The sequence below is a fragment of the Papio anubis genome, chromosome X (genome assembly GCF_008728515.1).
Source record: "Papio anubis isolate 15944 chromosome X, Panubis1.0, whole genome shotgun sequence".
In the NCBI taxonomy this organism is placed as follows: domain Eukaryota; kingdom Metazoa; phylum Chordata; class Mammalia; order Primates; family Cercopithecidae; genus Papio; species Papio anubis.
In genome coordinates, this window is record NC_044996.1 from 18108447 (window position 1) to 18123554 (window position 15108).

General features: G+C 40.6%; 1 protein-coding gene across 8 annotated transcripts in view; it reads left to right on the forward strand.

The window, feature by feature from the left end:
* The window catches only part of ARHGEF6 (Rac/Cdc42 guanine nucleotide exchange factor 6), a 119150-nt gene that overhangs the window by 27512 nt on the left and 76530 nt on the right, over positions 1-15108 (forward strand). For all 8 annotated transcript variants that reach the window (XM_031660866.1, XM_021932724.2, XM_031660864.1 and 5 more), the window contains 3 exons: positions 5339-5423; positions 7577-7701; positions 9138-9339. In XM_031660866.1, the coding sequence (XP_031516726.1) occupies positions 5339-5423; positions 7577-7701; positions 9138-9339 (412 nt within the window). The remainder of the gene's footprint in view (positions 1-5338; positions 5424-7576; positions 7702-9137; positions 9340-15108) is intronic.

Sequence of the window (15108 nt, forward strand, 5' to 3'; positions counted from 1 at the left end):
TATGTAATGACATTTCCACCAAAGTTGAGGGGTTAACAGAGGCAGTGTGCTCAGCTGTGAGAATTAGAGAATGTGATTCAAGATGAGCTAAGTTAATTTAAGATTTTGTTCAATAAAAGCAATAAGAACAAGGAAGAGCTGGAATGTTCCTAAATATTTGGAATCTTTTTTAAAAAACAGGCTTGAAGTATAAGCTATATGTCCTTGTGGTCCCAATGAATCACTTGCTTTTCAGTTGATTAGACTTTTAACTCTTGAGTAATGGAACCTATTATAATCACCCCCAACCTTAAATTACCTTTAAATAGAAGTTGATTGGGTGTTACTGAAACCACATGACGTTAAGGATGACCAGTTCTGAACCAGGATAGGGTATGCCTTCTTTTCTTAACCAAGATATGGCTAGACTGCTGTGACTGGTTAACTCAGGTGGTTAGAGCATGATGTCAAGAAAATCAGGAGGCTAGGTGTCATTGCACATGGCCCAGATGTTTTAGCTTGGTTCTGTAATCACGAGCTGGACCCCTACCAGACCAGGACCTCACAAATATGGGCCATGGCTCATGAGGCAGACCTGGTTCAACAAATAGGAGGAGCTTAGTGCAGTTTTTCCCCTCTTTTGGCAAATGTGGCCAAGTGCCTCCTGGGTGAAGGCTGACCCTTGAAATGAGAAGGACAGCACAGGAATTAGCAAGGCCCCTGCGGAGACAGTCTTGTAATATGGAAGATTTTCTCTTTGCTGTGATTAGTTGAATTAATCATTTTAGAGGCTATAACAAACTCGATGCAGATGACACAGATGCTACTTGTATTGACAGAAGCAAAGGATTTCTTTTTGTATACAGACTCATGGATTGCTTTTTCATTTTTTCTCTATGTCTCATGGAAACATAAGGCGTGCATGGAGGACTACAATGCCCCTCAGAGCACTTTCTTGTGTATCTTTATTGGCTCCATCATTTTCTTGCCCTGTGACTTAACTACTCTGAGTCTTAGTTTACTCATCCATGGAATGGGGAAAATAATTGTACTGACATCATGGGCTTGCTGGGAGAATCAAATGCACATAAAAAAATATATTTGTATCTTAGTCTGTTCAGACCACCAGAACAAAATGCCATAAACCAGGTAGCTTATAAACAACCGAAGGATATTTCTCATAGTTCTGGAGGCCAGAAATCCAAGATCAAGGCATATTTGGTATCCTGGCGAGGGCCTGCTTCCCTATTCGTAGATAGTACCTTCTCTCTATTTCCTTACATGGTGGAAGGGACAAGGTAGCTCTCTGGGGCCTCTTGGATAAAGTCAACAGTCCCATTCATGAGAGCTATGCCTTCGTGATCTGATTACCTCTAAATGCCCCCACTTCCAAATACCATTATACTGGTGATTAGGTTTCAACATATGAATTTGGGAAGGGCACAAACATTCAGACCATAGCAGTATGTATGTGATGTCCAAGCGTGGTGCCAGGAATATAGCAGGAGCTCAGTAAATCAGTAAACAGTAGCTATACGATAAGTGAGGGAATGGAACAGGGAGCTGGGAAAGTTTCTTCTCATATGCTTTCTGGCTTTTCTAAGTTTAGGGAAAGTGTCATAAAATAGCATACATGTTGAAACTGAGAACTACTCCAAAAGGTTCTATTTGTAATGCTATAGAAATATTAACTTCTTGCAGTTTACATTGGCAGATCCCCAATAATTCGCAATTAACACCTGGTGTTTAGTGGTTTGCAAATAGGTTTTGCTGTCATTGCGGATATCTAGAATAAAAAGCTGTGAGGAAACATTTAAAAATTAAATGTCTGGGCTGGGTGCAGAGGCTCACGCCTGTAATCCCAGCACTTTAGGAGGCCGAGGTGGGCGGATCACTTGAGGTCAGGGGTTCGAGACCAGCCTGGTCAACATGGTGAAACCCCGTTTCTACTAAAAATACAAACAAAAACAAACAAAAATTAGCTGGGCATGTGGCAGATCCCTGTAATCCCAGCTACTCGGGAGGCTGAGGCAGGAGAATTGCTTGAACCTGGGAGGCAGAGGTTGCAGTGAGTCGAGATCGCGCCACTGCACTCCAGCCTGGGGGATAGAGCGAGACTCTGCCTCACACACACACACAAATAAAAAAAAAATAAAAATAAATAAATGTTTGATTTCATCTGCTGATGTAGGAATGCAACTTCGGTTGGCTATATGTAAATACTTAAAATATCTTTAATAAAGTTTAATCCCTGTCTGTCCTATTGGTTAGAGTAAATGTTTTTATTGTTGTTAGATTTGAACCTTGCATCATCTGATTGCAGGAATGATACCTTGACACCACCTAGCAGTAGTCTAAGAAGTAGTACTTTTTTCTTGTCTGAGTCACAGTAGTGGTAAGATGAATGGAGGGAGGGAATCCTGCTGTTCATCTGGCCTTCACGGATCCAACTGGAACTAACTGGCTTTTTGTGCACCAAAATAGGTATAAAGAAAGTTCAGCTAATCTGGGACTCAGTCACAAACCAGAGACACTGAACAGACTAGTGAGGCTTGCACAGGGTACTAGAAGATGAGTATCATCATGACTTTGCCATGATTTGACTTTGACTTTAAAATTTCATTGAAAATGACTTACGAAAATTACATACAGCATAAATGTGCAAATTTACATTAGCTTTTTGACAGATTCCAGTGCTTTGCAGGCAGAAAGGGGAATTGGTTCTCTATTTTGAATGTATAAATGAGTGGGTACTGTAATCTACCTTTCCCTGTTCTTCTCACACCCTCTCTACACTGGGGAATTCTCCTTTGCTTTATCCTTATTTGGGGACCAGAGCCCTTAGTCTTTCTCCACATCATCATCTCTAAACTTGGTCTCACACTTCTCATTTCCACTAAGACATAAATGACTGATAGTGGCTGAAAATGTGGTCCCTCCAGATAATATTTCCATTTTCATAGGGGAGCTCTCTGAAGTGCATGGAAGAAAGATCTAGGGTGGAATTTTCAATATCGTTCAATTTGGGACTCAGAAGGGTATAGTGTGGTGGAGGGTGTTTGTGGTTGTATCTGATTCTCCAGTTACTCTGAAATAATAATGCTTTGGCGTTGCTTTCTCTAGCAGTTCCCAGAGGCTTCTTCCAACTCCTTCCTGTGTAGTTTCTAGTGCCTCAGAATAGGCTTGCAGCAAGAAGAACAGTATCCATGGATAAACTTGAGTATATTGGGGTTTTCTCAAAAGAGAACCGGGTACAGTTCAGGAAGCTTCCCTCAGGCAGATGCAGTGACTCTTGTTGATGCACATTTCATTTTCTGATCAGTTTATTTATTTTCAAAATCAGTCAAGTACCAGTACAAATGAATAATACCAGTGTTGCCATGTATAGCATTTAATAACCCTGGATAAGTAACAACTAAAGCCAGAGGGAGAGGTTTTTTTTTATCACAACTTTTGCTCTCATGCCTTATTCTGCTAATATTTGACTTTTGCTTGTTATTTTAGATCTACTCATCTCTACCACACCCACCCAAAACATGTATCCACATGCACACACACATGCACACTCCCATTAGGACCGGTGGGCTAAAAACAAGTGAATTTTTTTGCTTTGCTACTATTTTGGCATACATGTCATTAACATTTTCCCAGTTGATCAGTTCTAAGGGAGATTCAATAAGTCGGAAATCCCCTGAGATACTAGACACTCTCTCTAGTCTATTGCCTCTTGTTCACCCAGGCTTTGACAAACTAAAACAGAACTCTTGTCCATGTATTTCTGGAAAACTTTGAATTTTATGTTGTAGCATTCAGAAATATATTTGGATTGTGTTGTTGTTTAACTCTTTAGTAATATTAGTATTACTCTTTTATCAGAAATATATTAATGTCTCATTTTTAGATGCAACTGGGCTTTTTGGTCATTTTAAGTTTGAATGCAAAACATTCATTGATTAAATGAATAAAGCGGTGAATCCTAGAATAGGCAGATTGGTGTAGGTTTGCATTTGCATGTATCTTTATTGACCCCCCAAAACGTGAAAAAATTGATATTACATATTTTCATTCTAAAAACAGATTATAGGTTTTCAAGAACATGTACAAAAAAGATAGAAATTTGTCTTGATATGGTTCCCAGAAAATATGCAGATTAAAAATGGAACAAATGCCTCTACCTAATGGGAAGACAGACCCTTCAAAATCCTATGCCCATTACCAATCATGTCCCATATAAAAAGGTACATTTTATTTCCGTCACCACATTTGGGGAAAAAATGATGCAATCTGTTTTCTTTAGGAGACTCCTAGACATCTGGGAACAAAATGTTTTTAGAAGGGGCATTTCCATCCAGAAAGTGGGCATCTGGTTACCTACAGATATACATATTTACATTGTTGGCTGGTACATTAATAGATTGTACCTGTGCATGAGAACACTTCTAATTTCAAATATACGTATTTGGGATTCAATATATTTTAACACACTGACTACATTTCAAAGGTAACAGTTAAATTGCATTGTAAACAACAACATCTGATTGGTATCTTCACTGGGGACAATAGCGTATCAGATTGACAGTTGACTGGTAAAGTGAAATGTATTTACTTAATGTGTTTTTTGCCAAGAGTTGAGTAGTATCACACAGGCTAGAGGTCATATTTGGAAAAGTCATCTAAAGCCAGGAAGAGCCCATAGGCCCAGGCAGGCGAATACTCGAACTCATGATGAGCTGAGAGGGGCAAGGTCAAGCAGCAGAAACTGGGAACTGAAGCTGGGAGCGAAGGGCAGACCTGGGCAGAAAGTTTGGGCAACATGGAATTGGGATCCTAGGCAGCTGGGATGCAGCGGGTGGCAGTGGGGAGGAAGGAGAGCAGAGAAAAAGGCACTTCTGACAATGACTCAACTAGGCACAGCTAATAAACTGTACAGATGCAAGCATGTCAAAAAGGCTCCACCTCCTTATTTGTGGACTGTCCAGGACATTCTGTAGGTGATGGACATTAATTGTAACCCATGCATGTGAGCTTCCTGTAACTGGGCTGAAACTATTGATACATTCAGGTCAGAAGAGTGGGTCTGAGTATGCGCTGTTCATTTCCTGGTGGGCGCTGCCTTCTCAGCTTGGCTCTCATTTCCCATTACTGCTTTGCTCTGACTCACTGATGGCCTGCCACATGTCATTAGGCAGCTCAGCTGCTGCTCTCATTTCTCCCAAAGGTATACGGAGGTTTGTGTCTTGGCTTTTGCACTTTTTTTTTTTTTTTTTCCGGAGAGCTGGAGGAAGTGGCCTTTTGATAGTTTTGTTTGTTGAGTTGAATACTTGTAGTGTCTTACAGTTTCAATTTTCCTTTCTCATAGGTATTTGATCCTGATGACCTTTATTCAGGGGTCAATTTCTGCAAGGTTCTGAGTACTCTCTTAGCTGTCAACAAAGCAACAGAAGGTAAGCTGGGCTTGTGATTTATGTGTTCTGGGTGACATTTTTGAATCCATGTGTTTGTGATTACCCTAGGAGCCAACTCTGGCCAGGATTGTTCTCTTGATGCAAATTTCCCCCCTGCTCCCCCAAATACACCCCAACAAATGTCAAATGCTTGAATTTTTCATAGCTTAGGATTTAAAACATACCTATGATAGATGTTATTCTAATGCCCTTAATATAATGATAAGAGCCAAGAAGTTATTCCATTCAAAGCTCTGAATAGTCAACTGAGTATAAAAAAACAGAAAAGAAAAAGGAAAGACCAGTTCCCTTTTTCATAGAGTTTACAAAATACAGCCGTCACTTCCCTTTCCCCACTAGAGACATATTTTTCTCATTGTTTTCTGTATGCCTTTGTCCATGTAAAGGAACCCTTCAGTAGCCTTGCACCAAAAATGAAATCTTGGGTTCATAGGGAGTGAAAATAATATATTTTATTTAAATGTTTAACACCTACCACACTAGAGGTATTAAATATAAATGCTAGTAAATGTGAAGAAAATGATGATACATGTAGAATGTATCCCTGGTGTAATATTTAACCAACAGCTGGATAGTAATAATCATACTTAAAATGCTTTGAGCTCTTGCCCTGGATCTAGGCTGTCAGAAGAGCCACAGGTGATCTCATTCAATCCTTGAAACAACACTGGGGGCAGGTATTATTATTATTAGGTCCATATTACAGATAAGGAAAGTCAGGCCAACAGTTGCCCAACTAGAAAGTTAGTGGCTGAGTTGGGATTCAGACCCACATCTAACTGACTACCGAGCCCTTATGCCCAAGCACGAGGCTTGCTGCTTAAACTGTTGGAGAGTCAAGAGGCTGTGTAGCCAGCATCACCAGGTGCTACAAAAAATGTCAAAGCTATGGTCCCTGCCTTTGAGAAAATTACTGTCTATTTAAGGAGACTCAACTTACCCATGTGAAACAATTAGAGGACAAGAACAGACAATATAATCAAGTGCCAAATAGGTTAGAGCATCTAGGAAGCTATCAAGTAATTATAGTTTTAGTCCAAAGAGCTGTATATAATAGCAATACATGTAAAAATACTTCTCCAAAGTTGTTCTTTTGCTATTTGGAAAAAAAAATGCTTTTGAGCTATTGCATGGCGTATAGCTGAAAGTACAGCTAATTCAAGTAACTATATTTAACACACATGACAACTATCCAGTTCTAGTCAGGGAGGATCGTGTAATTCTAACATTATGCCACACAAATTATACGTTCCTTTGCCAAACTCTCCTAGCAAGTTTTACAGTCTCTTCCCTTGCCACAGATATTTATAAAATACAAGGAGGTGAAAGTTAAAACCCACAGCATCAAGGAAATTACTTGGATACTGAGCTTGTCGCCTAGGGAATGTTTGGGCTTTAGACTTTTGCAGTTTATATCTTTTAAAAATAAATGGAGAGGAAAAGAACCCTTATTTAAATTTGTCAAGAAGCCAGCTTCTCTCTTTTGTATACTTTCAACAAACTGAAAACATCCAGCTCAGCTCTGGCCTGGTCGAATTTCACAAGGTTTCAAGGAAGAGAAGACTCTTGAATCTGATTGTTAAAAAAAATTATTCTAGTATCAAGATTGCATCTTTCCCAAACACACCTTCTCTTTCACTCTCATTCTCCACCCTGCCCCACACACATCAGGGAGATTTTACATTATATATGCCACACATATTGTTACGTGTGAGTAAGAAATGAGCCACTGAGTTATGGGCCAAAAAACAAAGAGAGAAATTTGAAATATTTCAAAGTAATAAGAGCCACAAACAGCTGTTTGGTGCCCAATATAGTTCTGCCTTGGATAAGAGGGCATAGTGTTGCAACTGGTTCAGGAGGGAAGAGTTGTAGGGAAATGGTTAAGAGAAAATGTGGTTCTGTCGCTGTTTTTCATTCTACTGGAGCACAATGGCCAGTAAGGTTAAGAACAGGAAGTTGGCCACCAAAAAGGGAAGGGGGATTGAAAAACACTTGCCGTGTTCATGATGATAACAGTTAGAATTACAGCCAGGATGCCTCTGATAGTATCCCGAGAAAGATAATGTTATGTGGTAGATGTTTTTCTGACCTGAGTGGTTCCTTTAACATGCCTTTTCCTCTTTTCACAGATCAGCTATCAGAAAGACCATGTGGACGTTCCTCTTCTCTTAGTACTGCTAATAATTCTCAGACAAACCCACAGGGAGCAGTTTCTAGCACAGTTTCAGGGCTGCAAAGGCAGTCAAAGACAGTGGTAAGTATAGTCCCCAATTCTCCGTCTGTTTTAAAATCCATAAAATTAGATTGATATCCTAGTTGCATCTCCATATGTGGTGAGACAGCCATCCGGTTTGTTTTGGGCATCACTGAGAAAACTAATTATAAACTGAGCACCAATTCAGGCTGGTCCGAAGGAGCAAATCAAAGGCATGTGGTGGGGACAAAAATCCAGATTGACGCTCCAGCTCTGTCCCTTACAAGAATTAGGCAAGTCACTTAACTGAGAATGCTATGCAAACGGAAGTCATTATGGCTACTTTCTGATGGCAATTTGCTATTATTTTCCCTATCCTTTGTTTTATTAGAACTAAATAGTGCCTGACACATAGTAGGCAATGAATAAATATTGATCAGTATCCTCATTATTATTGTCATTTTTATTTTTCTCTTTCCATTCCTAATGAGGAAGGCCTGATTTTAAATTTCAGTCTATGATGAGCTTCTATATTGGGATCTCCCAGTTGCCTTTTCACTTGGTCTTATTGGGAGCTTTTATTTGGGAGGAAATGCCTCATCTTCTACTCTTTGGGTGAAACCTTTATTTCCTGTCAAAAGCCACCCACTTCTAGTGAGACATTATGACCAATTACTTCCAAAGCATTTGAGTATGTGGTTCTTAACCTTTTTATATCACAGATCCTTTGAAAGGCTGATGAGCACTATGGCTCTACACCCTGGTACCCTCTTAAATTGTATACAAAAGCCCATGTGTATGAACTCGTTTAGACAAAGATCTGTTGTGCTTATCAGATTCTCTAAGGGGTCTGTGACCCTCAGAAAGGAAGTCCAGTTTATACATGACAGATTAGAAATTCCTGACTTCATATATACATGTAATAAAACTGCAGTTGTACCCCCTAAATCTATACAAATAAAAAAATGGAAAAAAGAATTCCTGACTTAGGCAACTATGGGGTATTTGATCTTTGCATATAAATAAGTCTTAGCCAAATTAAGATATCCTTAGTAATTAGGAGATGGGAGGCAGATTTTTATGGAGGGTAGGTTAGTACATCTTAGTTATATAATTATGTGGACTGTTTGTGTGTTGAGTAGAGGCAGGGTGGAATAGCTTATCCACGGTGGAATAGCTTATCACTCTACTTTGTTATCTGGCTTAGTTAAATAGATAATCTTTAGATAATGGGGAGGGGTCTGGAGAGAAAAATGAAAGCTGTGACCCACTTCAAAATACACATTCTCACAAATGCCAAAGCTTATATACTGTTTTGAGGGATTTATTAATCCCTCTGAGACCCATTCATGGACTCCTAAGTTAAAAACTCAGGACTGAGATGGATTTGGGGTTTTGTCTTTGCTTCCTCCACTTTATTTGCCTAAATCCATATCATTTCTACCCCTGCCTTATTTAGATGAGTGCTTAATCTGGTGTGGCTTTTGTTTCTCTAGGAGATGACGGAAAATGGAAGTCATCAGTTAATAGTAAAAGCAAGATTCAACTTTAAGCAGACTAATGAGGATGAACTGTCAGTTTGTAAGGGGGACATCATTTACGTCACTCGAGTTGAAGAAGGAGGCTGGTGGGAAGGCACATTAAATGGGAGAACAGGCTGGTTTCCCAGTAATTATGTCCGTGAAATTAAATCCAGTGGTAAGTGAAGTTTTTAAAAGCCTTTTTGATTGTGACTCTTGTACTTTCTTGGTATTCTTACTGAAAATTGTGTAGTTTTAATTGGTTAACAGAAACTGTTTATACTTGTATGTGTATGCCAAAAATAAGAGTAGAACAGAACTGGGAAAAATCTGTGATTAGATATTTTGAAACAAATTGTATTTAGATTACATTAAGGCAGCAGAAAAATAAAAAAAGCAAAGGAATTCAAAGCTCAGACAACTGGTCCACCCTAACTGTATCCCTTTATGTCTACTAATTCTAGCCCATGTTATATAGTACATAGTCCTTCTTACTACTCTAAAACTTACCATGGCAGAATCCAATAATAAGAGAGGCCATGTGCTAACTTCCTTTTTTTAGCCCTAAGCCCTGTAAGCAGACCTAAGACTAAATGCCTCAGACATGAGAGATGATAATGATAGGGCTGCAGGAAGCTGGCCACTTTGATTCTGAACAAGATTGCCCTTAACTCACTGCATACTGCTAACTGTTTACCTTTGTTTGGTAACAGTAGCCAGAGAATGACATCGAATTGCTCTTCAGTAGTGTTTTCTTCTCTCTCTTTCTCTCTCTCTTTTTTTTTTTTAGACCGGGTCTTGCTCTGTTACCCAGGCACAGTGCAGTGACTATCACAGCTCACTGCAGCCTGAACCTCCTGGGCTCAAGTGATCTTCTTGCCTCAGCCTCCCAAGTATTTGGGACTACAGGTGCACGCCACCACACCCAGTTAATGTTTAAACATTTTGTGGACAGGATCTCCCTATGTTGCCCAGGCTGGTCTTGAGCTCCTGGGCTCAAGTGATCTTCCTGTGTCTGCCTCCCAGAGTGCTGGGATTATAGGCATGAGCCACTGCGCCTGGCCACTCTTTAGTAGTTTTCCTTAGAGTTCTTTTGATAATTCACTTGCCCTATATTGTTTAAGAAGATAGGCTCCGCTGATATTGCAAAAAACCCAGCAAACCCTTATACATAAAAATATGTCACAATACACATAAAACAGTATTTAGTTATTCACATGACTGCATCTCTTTACTTTTCAAAAATATTTACACAAGGGCTCTTTTGAGTGGTTAGCTCCTCATCGCATCATTTCTTTTGTAGAAATCTTATTGCTTTTTCAATGCCTCAAAATTGATACTATTAATTAATTAATAAAATTATAGGCTCACTGTAAGTAAAACGAAACGTTGTGGAAATATACAGTTGACTCTTGAACAACATGGGAATTAAGGGCACTGAGCCCCCATGCAGTTGAAAATCCATGTATAACTTTTGACTCCTCCAAAACTTAACTTCTAATAGCCTACTGTTGATTGGAAGCCTTACTGATTGTATGTTATATGTATTATATACTGTGTTCTTATAATAAAGTAAGCTAGGGAACAGAAAATGTTATTAAGAAAATCATAAAGAAGAGAAAATACATTTACTATTAGTTAGGTGGAAGTAGATCATCATAAAGATCTTCATCTTCATTGTCTTCAGGTATAAATGGGATGGGCCTGCAAAGTTCGAGCCCATGTTGTTCAAGGGTCAGCTGTATAATGTAGATAATGAAAGTTCCTCTTCTCTTTGCACCCTCCCCCAGATAACCAGAGTTAGGAGCTTTTTCCTAAAGTGTTTAAGATAAAATTAATTTGCACACTTTTCTGTGTTCTGTGTTGTGTTAAAAGGGATATCTCCTTTAATGGAACATGTTTACTAGCAGACTTATAATTATATACCTATATGGAGACTTCTTAGCATTTTTAATTACTGGGTATCAAGAAGGTTCTGTTGAGCCCTGGAGTATTTCCACAGGCTTTGCCTGGAATTTCCTTGGTTTTGATGATATTCACAGACGATTTTTACCTCTCACTACATCTTTCAATTGATTTAATTTTGTTGACAGGATCCCTGAAAGATTTTCCAGATTCACTCTAACATTGTTCCCTGATACAGTGTCTTTATCTGCAAAACTGAAAGGAGCAGTAATTTTGTCCAGGAATCCCAAGCACTGCTGAGGGGACCTGGGAAGTGAACAGCACACCCTCAATTTGACGACTCTCCTTATAATGTCCCTCACTGTGATTCCTTGTAGCAGTCCGGCCACTCCCTTATAGACTGCCCCAGGTTATTTGTCCTGGTCTTAGGGCTCTTCTTTTTAAAATTTCTTCTATATTCTCTCTGGTTTAGGACTCAGCTTAGGATTCATGTGGCAAGCTCCAGCTCTGATTTGAGCACTTAGGTAACCCTTAGAAGCATCTAACCCAACTGTCAAGGACAGATCTGAGTTGCTTGGGCCAGGAAATGAGTGCTAGTCAGGGAAGGCCTGGAACTAGTAGTGTACGGAACAACCTCTCTCATTTGGCTTATGACAGCAGCTTCCTAATTGGCATCTCTGCCCCTGTTTTTGTCACTCCTGTAATCCAGTCTAAACTCAGTACCCAGAGTGATTCTTTCAAAATGTATCTTGGGGCCGGGCGCAGTGGCTCATGCTTGTAATCCTAGCACTTTGGGAGGCTGAGGCGGGCAGATCACTTGAGGTTGGGAATTCACGATCAGCCTGAGCAACATGGAGAAATCCCATCTCTACTAAAAATACAAAAATTAGCTGGGCATGGTGGCGCATGCCTATAGTCCTAGCTACTTGGGAGGCTGAGACAGGAGAATAGTTTGAACCCAGGAGGTGGAGGTTGCAGTGAGCTGAGATTGTGCCACTGCACTCCAGCCTGGGTGACAGAGCGAGACTCTGTCTCAAAATAATAATAATAATAATAATGTAACTTTTGTCATGGCTCCCCATCTCAAAAAAAGAAAAGGCCAAGGTCATCACAATAGCTTCCAAGGCCCTCGAGGATCTGGCCTTCCATTGCCCTTCTGGCCTCCTCTCTCATCTCTCTTCCCCTCACTCATTCCACTTTAGCCACACTGGTCTCTTGGCTGCCTGTGCCAGACAGGCTCCTGCCTCACTTGGTGTCCCCCTGTCTGAAACACTCTCCAGCTGTCAGCACGGCTGGCTCCCTCACCTCCTTCAGGTCCACTCACTTGTCCACTTCACAGGAGGGCCTTTCCTGGTCACCCAGGAGAAAATTTAACCCTATCCCCACTCCCTCTATCCTCCTTCCCTGCTTAAATTTTTTTGCTTATTATTTTTCCCCATCTAACATAATACACATTTACTTATTTATTTCATTTACTGTTTATATTTTACCATTAGAAATGTAAATACCACAAGGGCAGAGACCGTTCGTTTTGTTTATACTCAGTAAATATTTGTAAAATGAATGAATATTATGGGATAGGTAATTCAATTCTGTTCAGCTTGTTCACTGAGTACCTCCTAGGCACTCAGGGGGTCTATAACAATCTATACCTCATAGACGCCGTCCCCTAGCACCTTACAGTCTAGTAATCAACACAGGTTTGTGCACAACTAACTGTTACAGGCCAGGACAGAGTAAGTAACACAGACAAAGGACTGAGTAAGATGCTGTGGGAACAGTGAAGAAACAATTTGATTAACAATAACATAAGGAGTGGGGAAGCACTTGAATTGGGTCTTGAAGGACAGAAGAAGCTTCTGAATGGGAGAAGAAGATTAGAGGAAATTTTTAAGTTCAAGCATGGAAGTAAGAGTGGATGGTGGGGTAATTTGGGTTGAGAATCAGATGCATGACGATAAGGAATGGGACCTTGAGCTGGAACTACATTAAGAGGTGGTGTCAATGTCAAGTTTTAGGCAAGGGATAACATGGTTTAGGAAGATCTTTCTGGAGGTAACGTGGGGGATGTATTTCAGGGAAGTGGTGGGAATAACCAGCAAGGGTGTAGAGAAACTAGCAGAGGCTACTGCTAAGGTCCAGGCAATCCAGATAGTGGTATGGACTGCTGTGGGGATAGTGGGGAGGAAGAGAAGTGGATGGATGCAGTATATACTGTTGAAATGAAATTTTAAAAACTTGCTGATGATTACTTTTGAGGATAAGGGAACAGATGAGAACAATACCAAGTCTAGAGGTCCAGCTTGATGGTGAGCTCCTTAATGGCATGCAGTGTCATGCACTTAGCCAGCCCACAAAGGTTGATTTCTCTTAATGAGGGCGTCAATCTCTGTCTTGGACACTGGTGTGGTGGAGAAGCATAAGACATGGCTTTTGCCTTCAGGGTGTTCATACTCCATTGTAGAAAGACATCATTAGAATACAATATGATAAGTTTAGTGATAGAGCTAAATACAGGATGCTCTGGAGAGGTGGGAGGAAAAGAGAGGAATATAACTCATCTTGACAGGGAAGTCAAGGGGACTTACTCATCTTTGTATACCGTCTTGTCTCCATATGCCTAACATGGTGCTTTAGACATAGGAAATGTTTGATGTGTGCTGAACTCTGTTAATAGAGAAGATAGGAGGAGGCAGAGGTTGAGTGTGCATGTCTCTCTGTGTGTCTGTGTTGGGGGGGTGATTGGTACTGAAGATGATGAACTGTTTTGTACTTGAGCAGAGGTGCACCGAGTCATAGGTCTGAAGATTTCTAGCAAGTAGTTGGCAGTATGGTTATGGAGCACAGGAGAGAGATAAGAGCTGGTGATGAGGCAACTGACAGTATAAGCCAGTGGACAATGAAGTGTAAAATATATAGCAGAGCATTGGTGTTCAGAGACAGAGAGTGTGTTATGCCTGAAGAGGTTGGGGGAGGCTTCCTGGAGGAGACAGGGCTTAAGCTGAACACTGAAAGACAGATAGGCTGTGAATAGGCCCAGAAGAGAGGCAAGGACAATCTAAATCATAGTGATTGTTCAGGGAAAACAAAACACACGATGGTTCTGTGGTAGGACTGAGCAGAGTGAGCTTGAGGGACAATGGAAGAGACTAGCTTCAGGTAATAAAAATGTCTTGCTGGGAAAGTAGGTGCTCAATGAATCTTTGTTGACTTGAATTCTTTCCTACCCCAACTCTTGCCACCACCACAAAATAGTAGGTAAGCCAAAACCTATCTAGGATGCTGCCAAGGAATATTTTAAATTAAATGCTATGTTGTGTTACGTTTGGTCTAGAAAATACTTTTCCATTTTTAATTAATTAATTAATCTTTCTCTCTGTCTTTTTTTTTTTTTTTTTTTTAAACACGGTATCTCACTGTGTTGCCCAGGCTGGTCTCAAAACTCCTGGGCTCTAGCGATCCTCCTGCCCTGGCCATCCAAAGTTCTGGGATTACAGAGGTGAGCCACCATGCCTGGCCTTCATTTCTTTCAACGAACTCCATACTGATGTATATATTTTTTTCTTTTTTGAGATGGAGTTTCACTCTTGTTGCCCAGGCTGGAGTGCAATGGCGCGATCTCAGCTCCCCACAACCTCTGCCTCCCGGGTTCAAGCGAGTATCCTACCTCAGCCTCCTAAGTAGCTGGGATTGCAGGCATGCGTCACCATGCCTGGCTAATTTTGTAATTTTAGTAAGGAATGTTGATCAGGCTGGTCTCAAACTCTCGACCTCAGGTGATCCGCCCGCCTCGGCCTCCCACAGTGCTGGGATTACAGGCGTGAGCCACCGCGCCCAGCCAACGTAGAGTTTTAAACCCCATTGCCATACAACCTTTTAGGCCATTTATAAAATTCAATCAGGCATGGAACTAAAAATCTTTAGCGATCTCAGTCTGCTTACTATTGGGTCAAACATACAACACTGTGGCCACTCGAAGAGTCAGTAATTCTGACACATTCATACATGCAGCCTGGAGGGCGGAGGGACATTTAGCCTGATA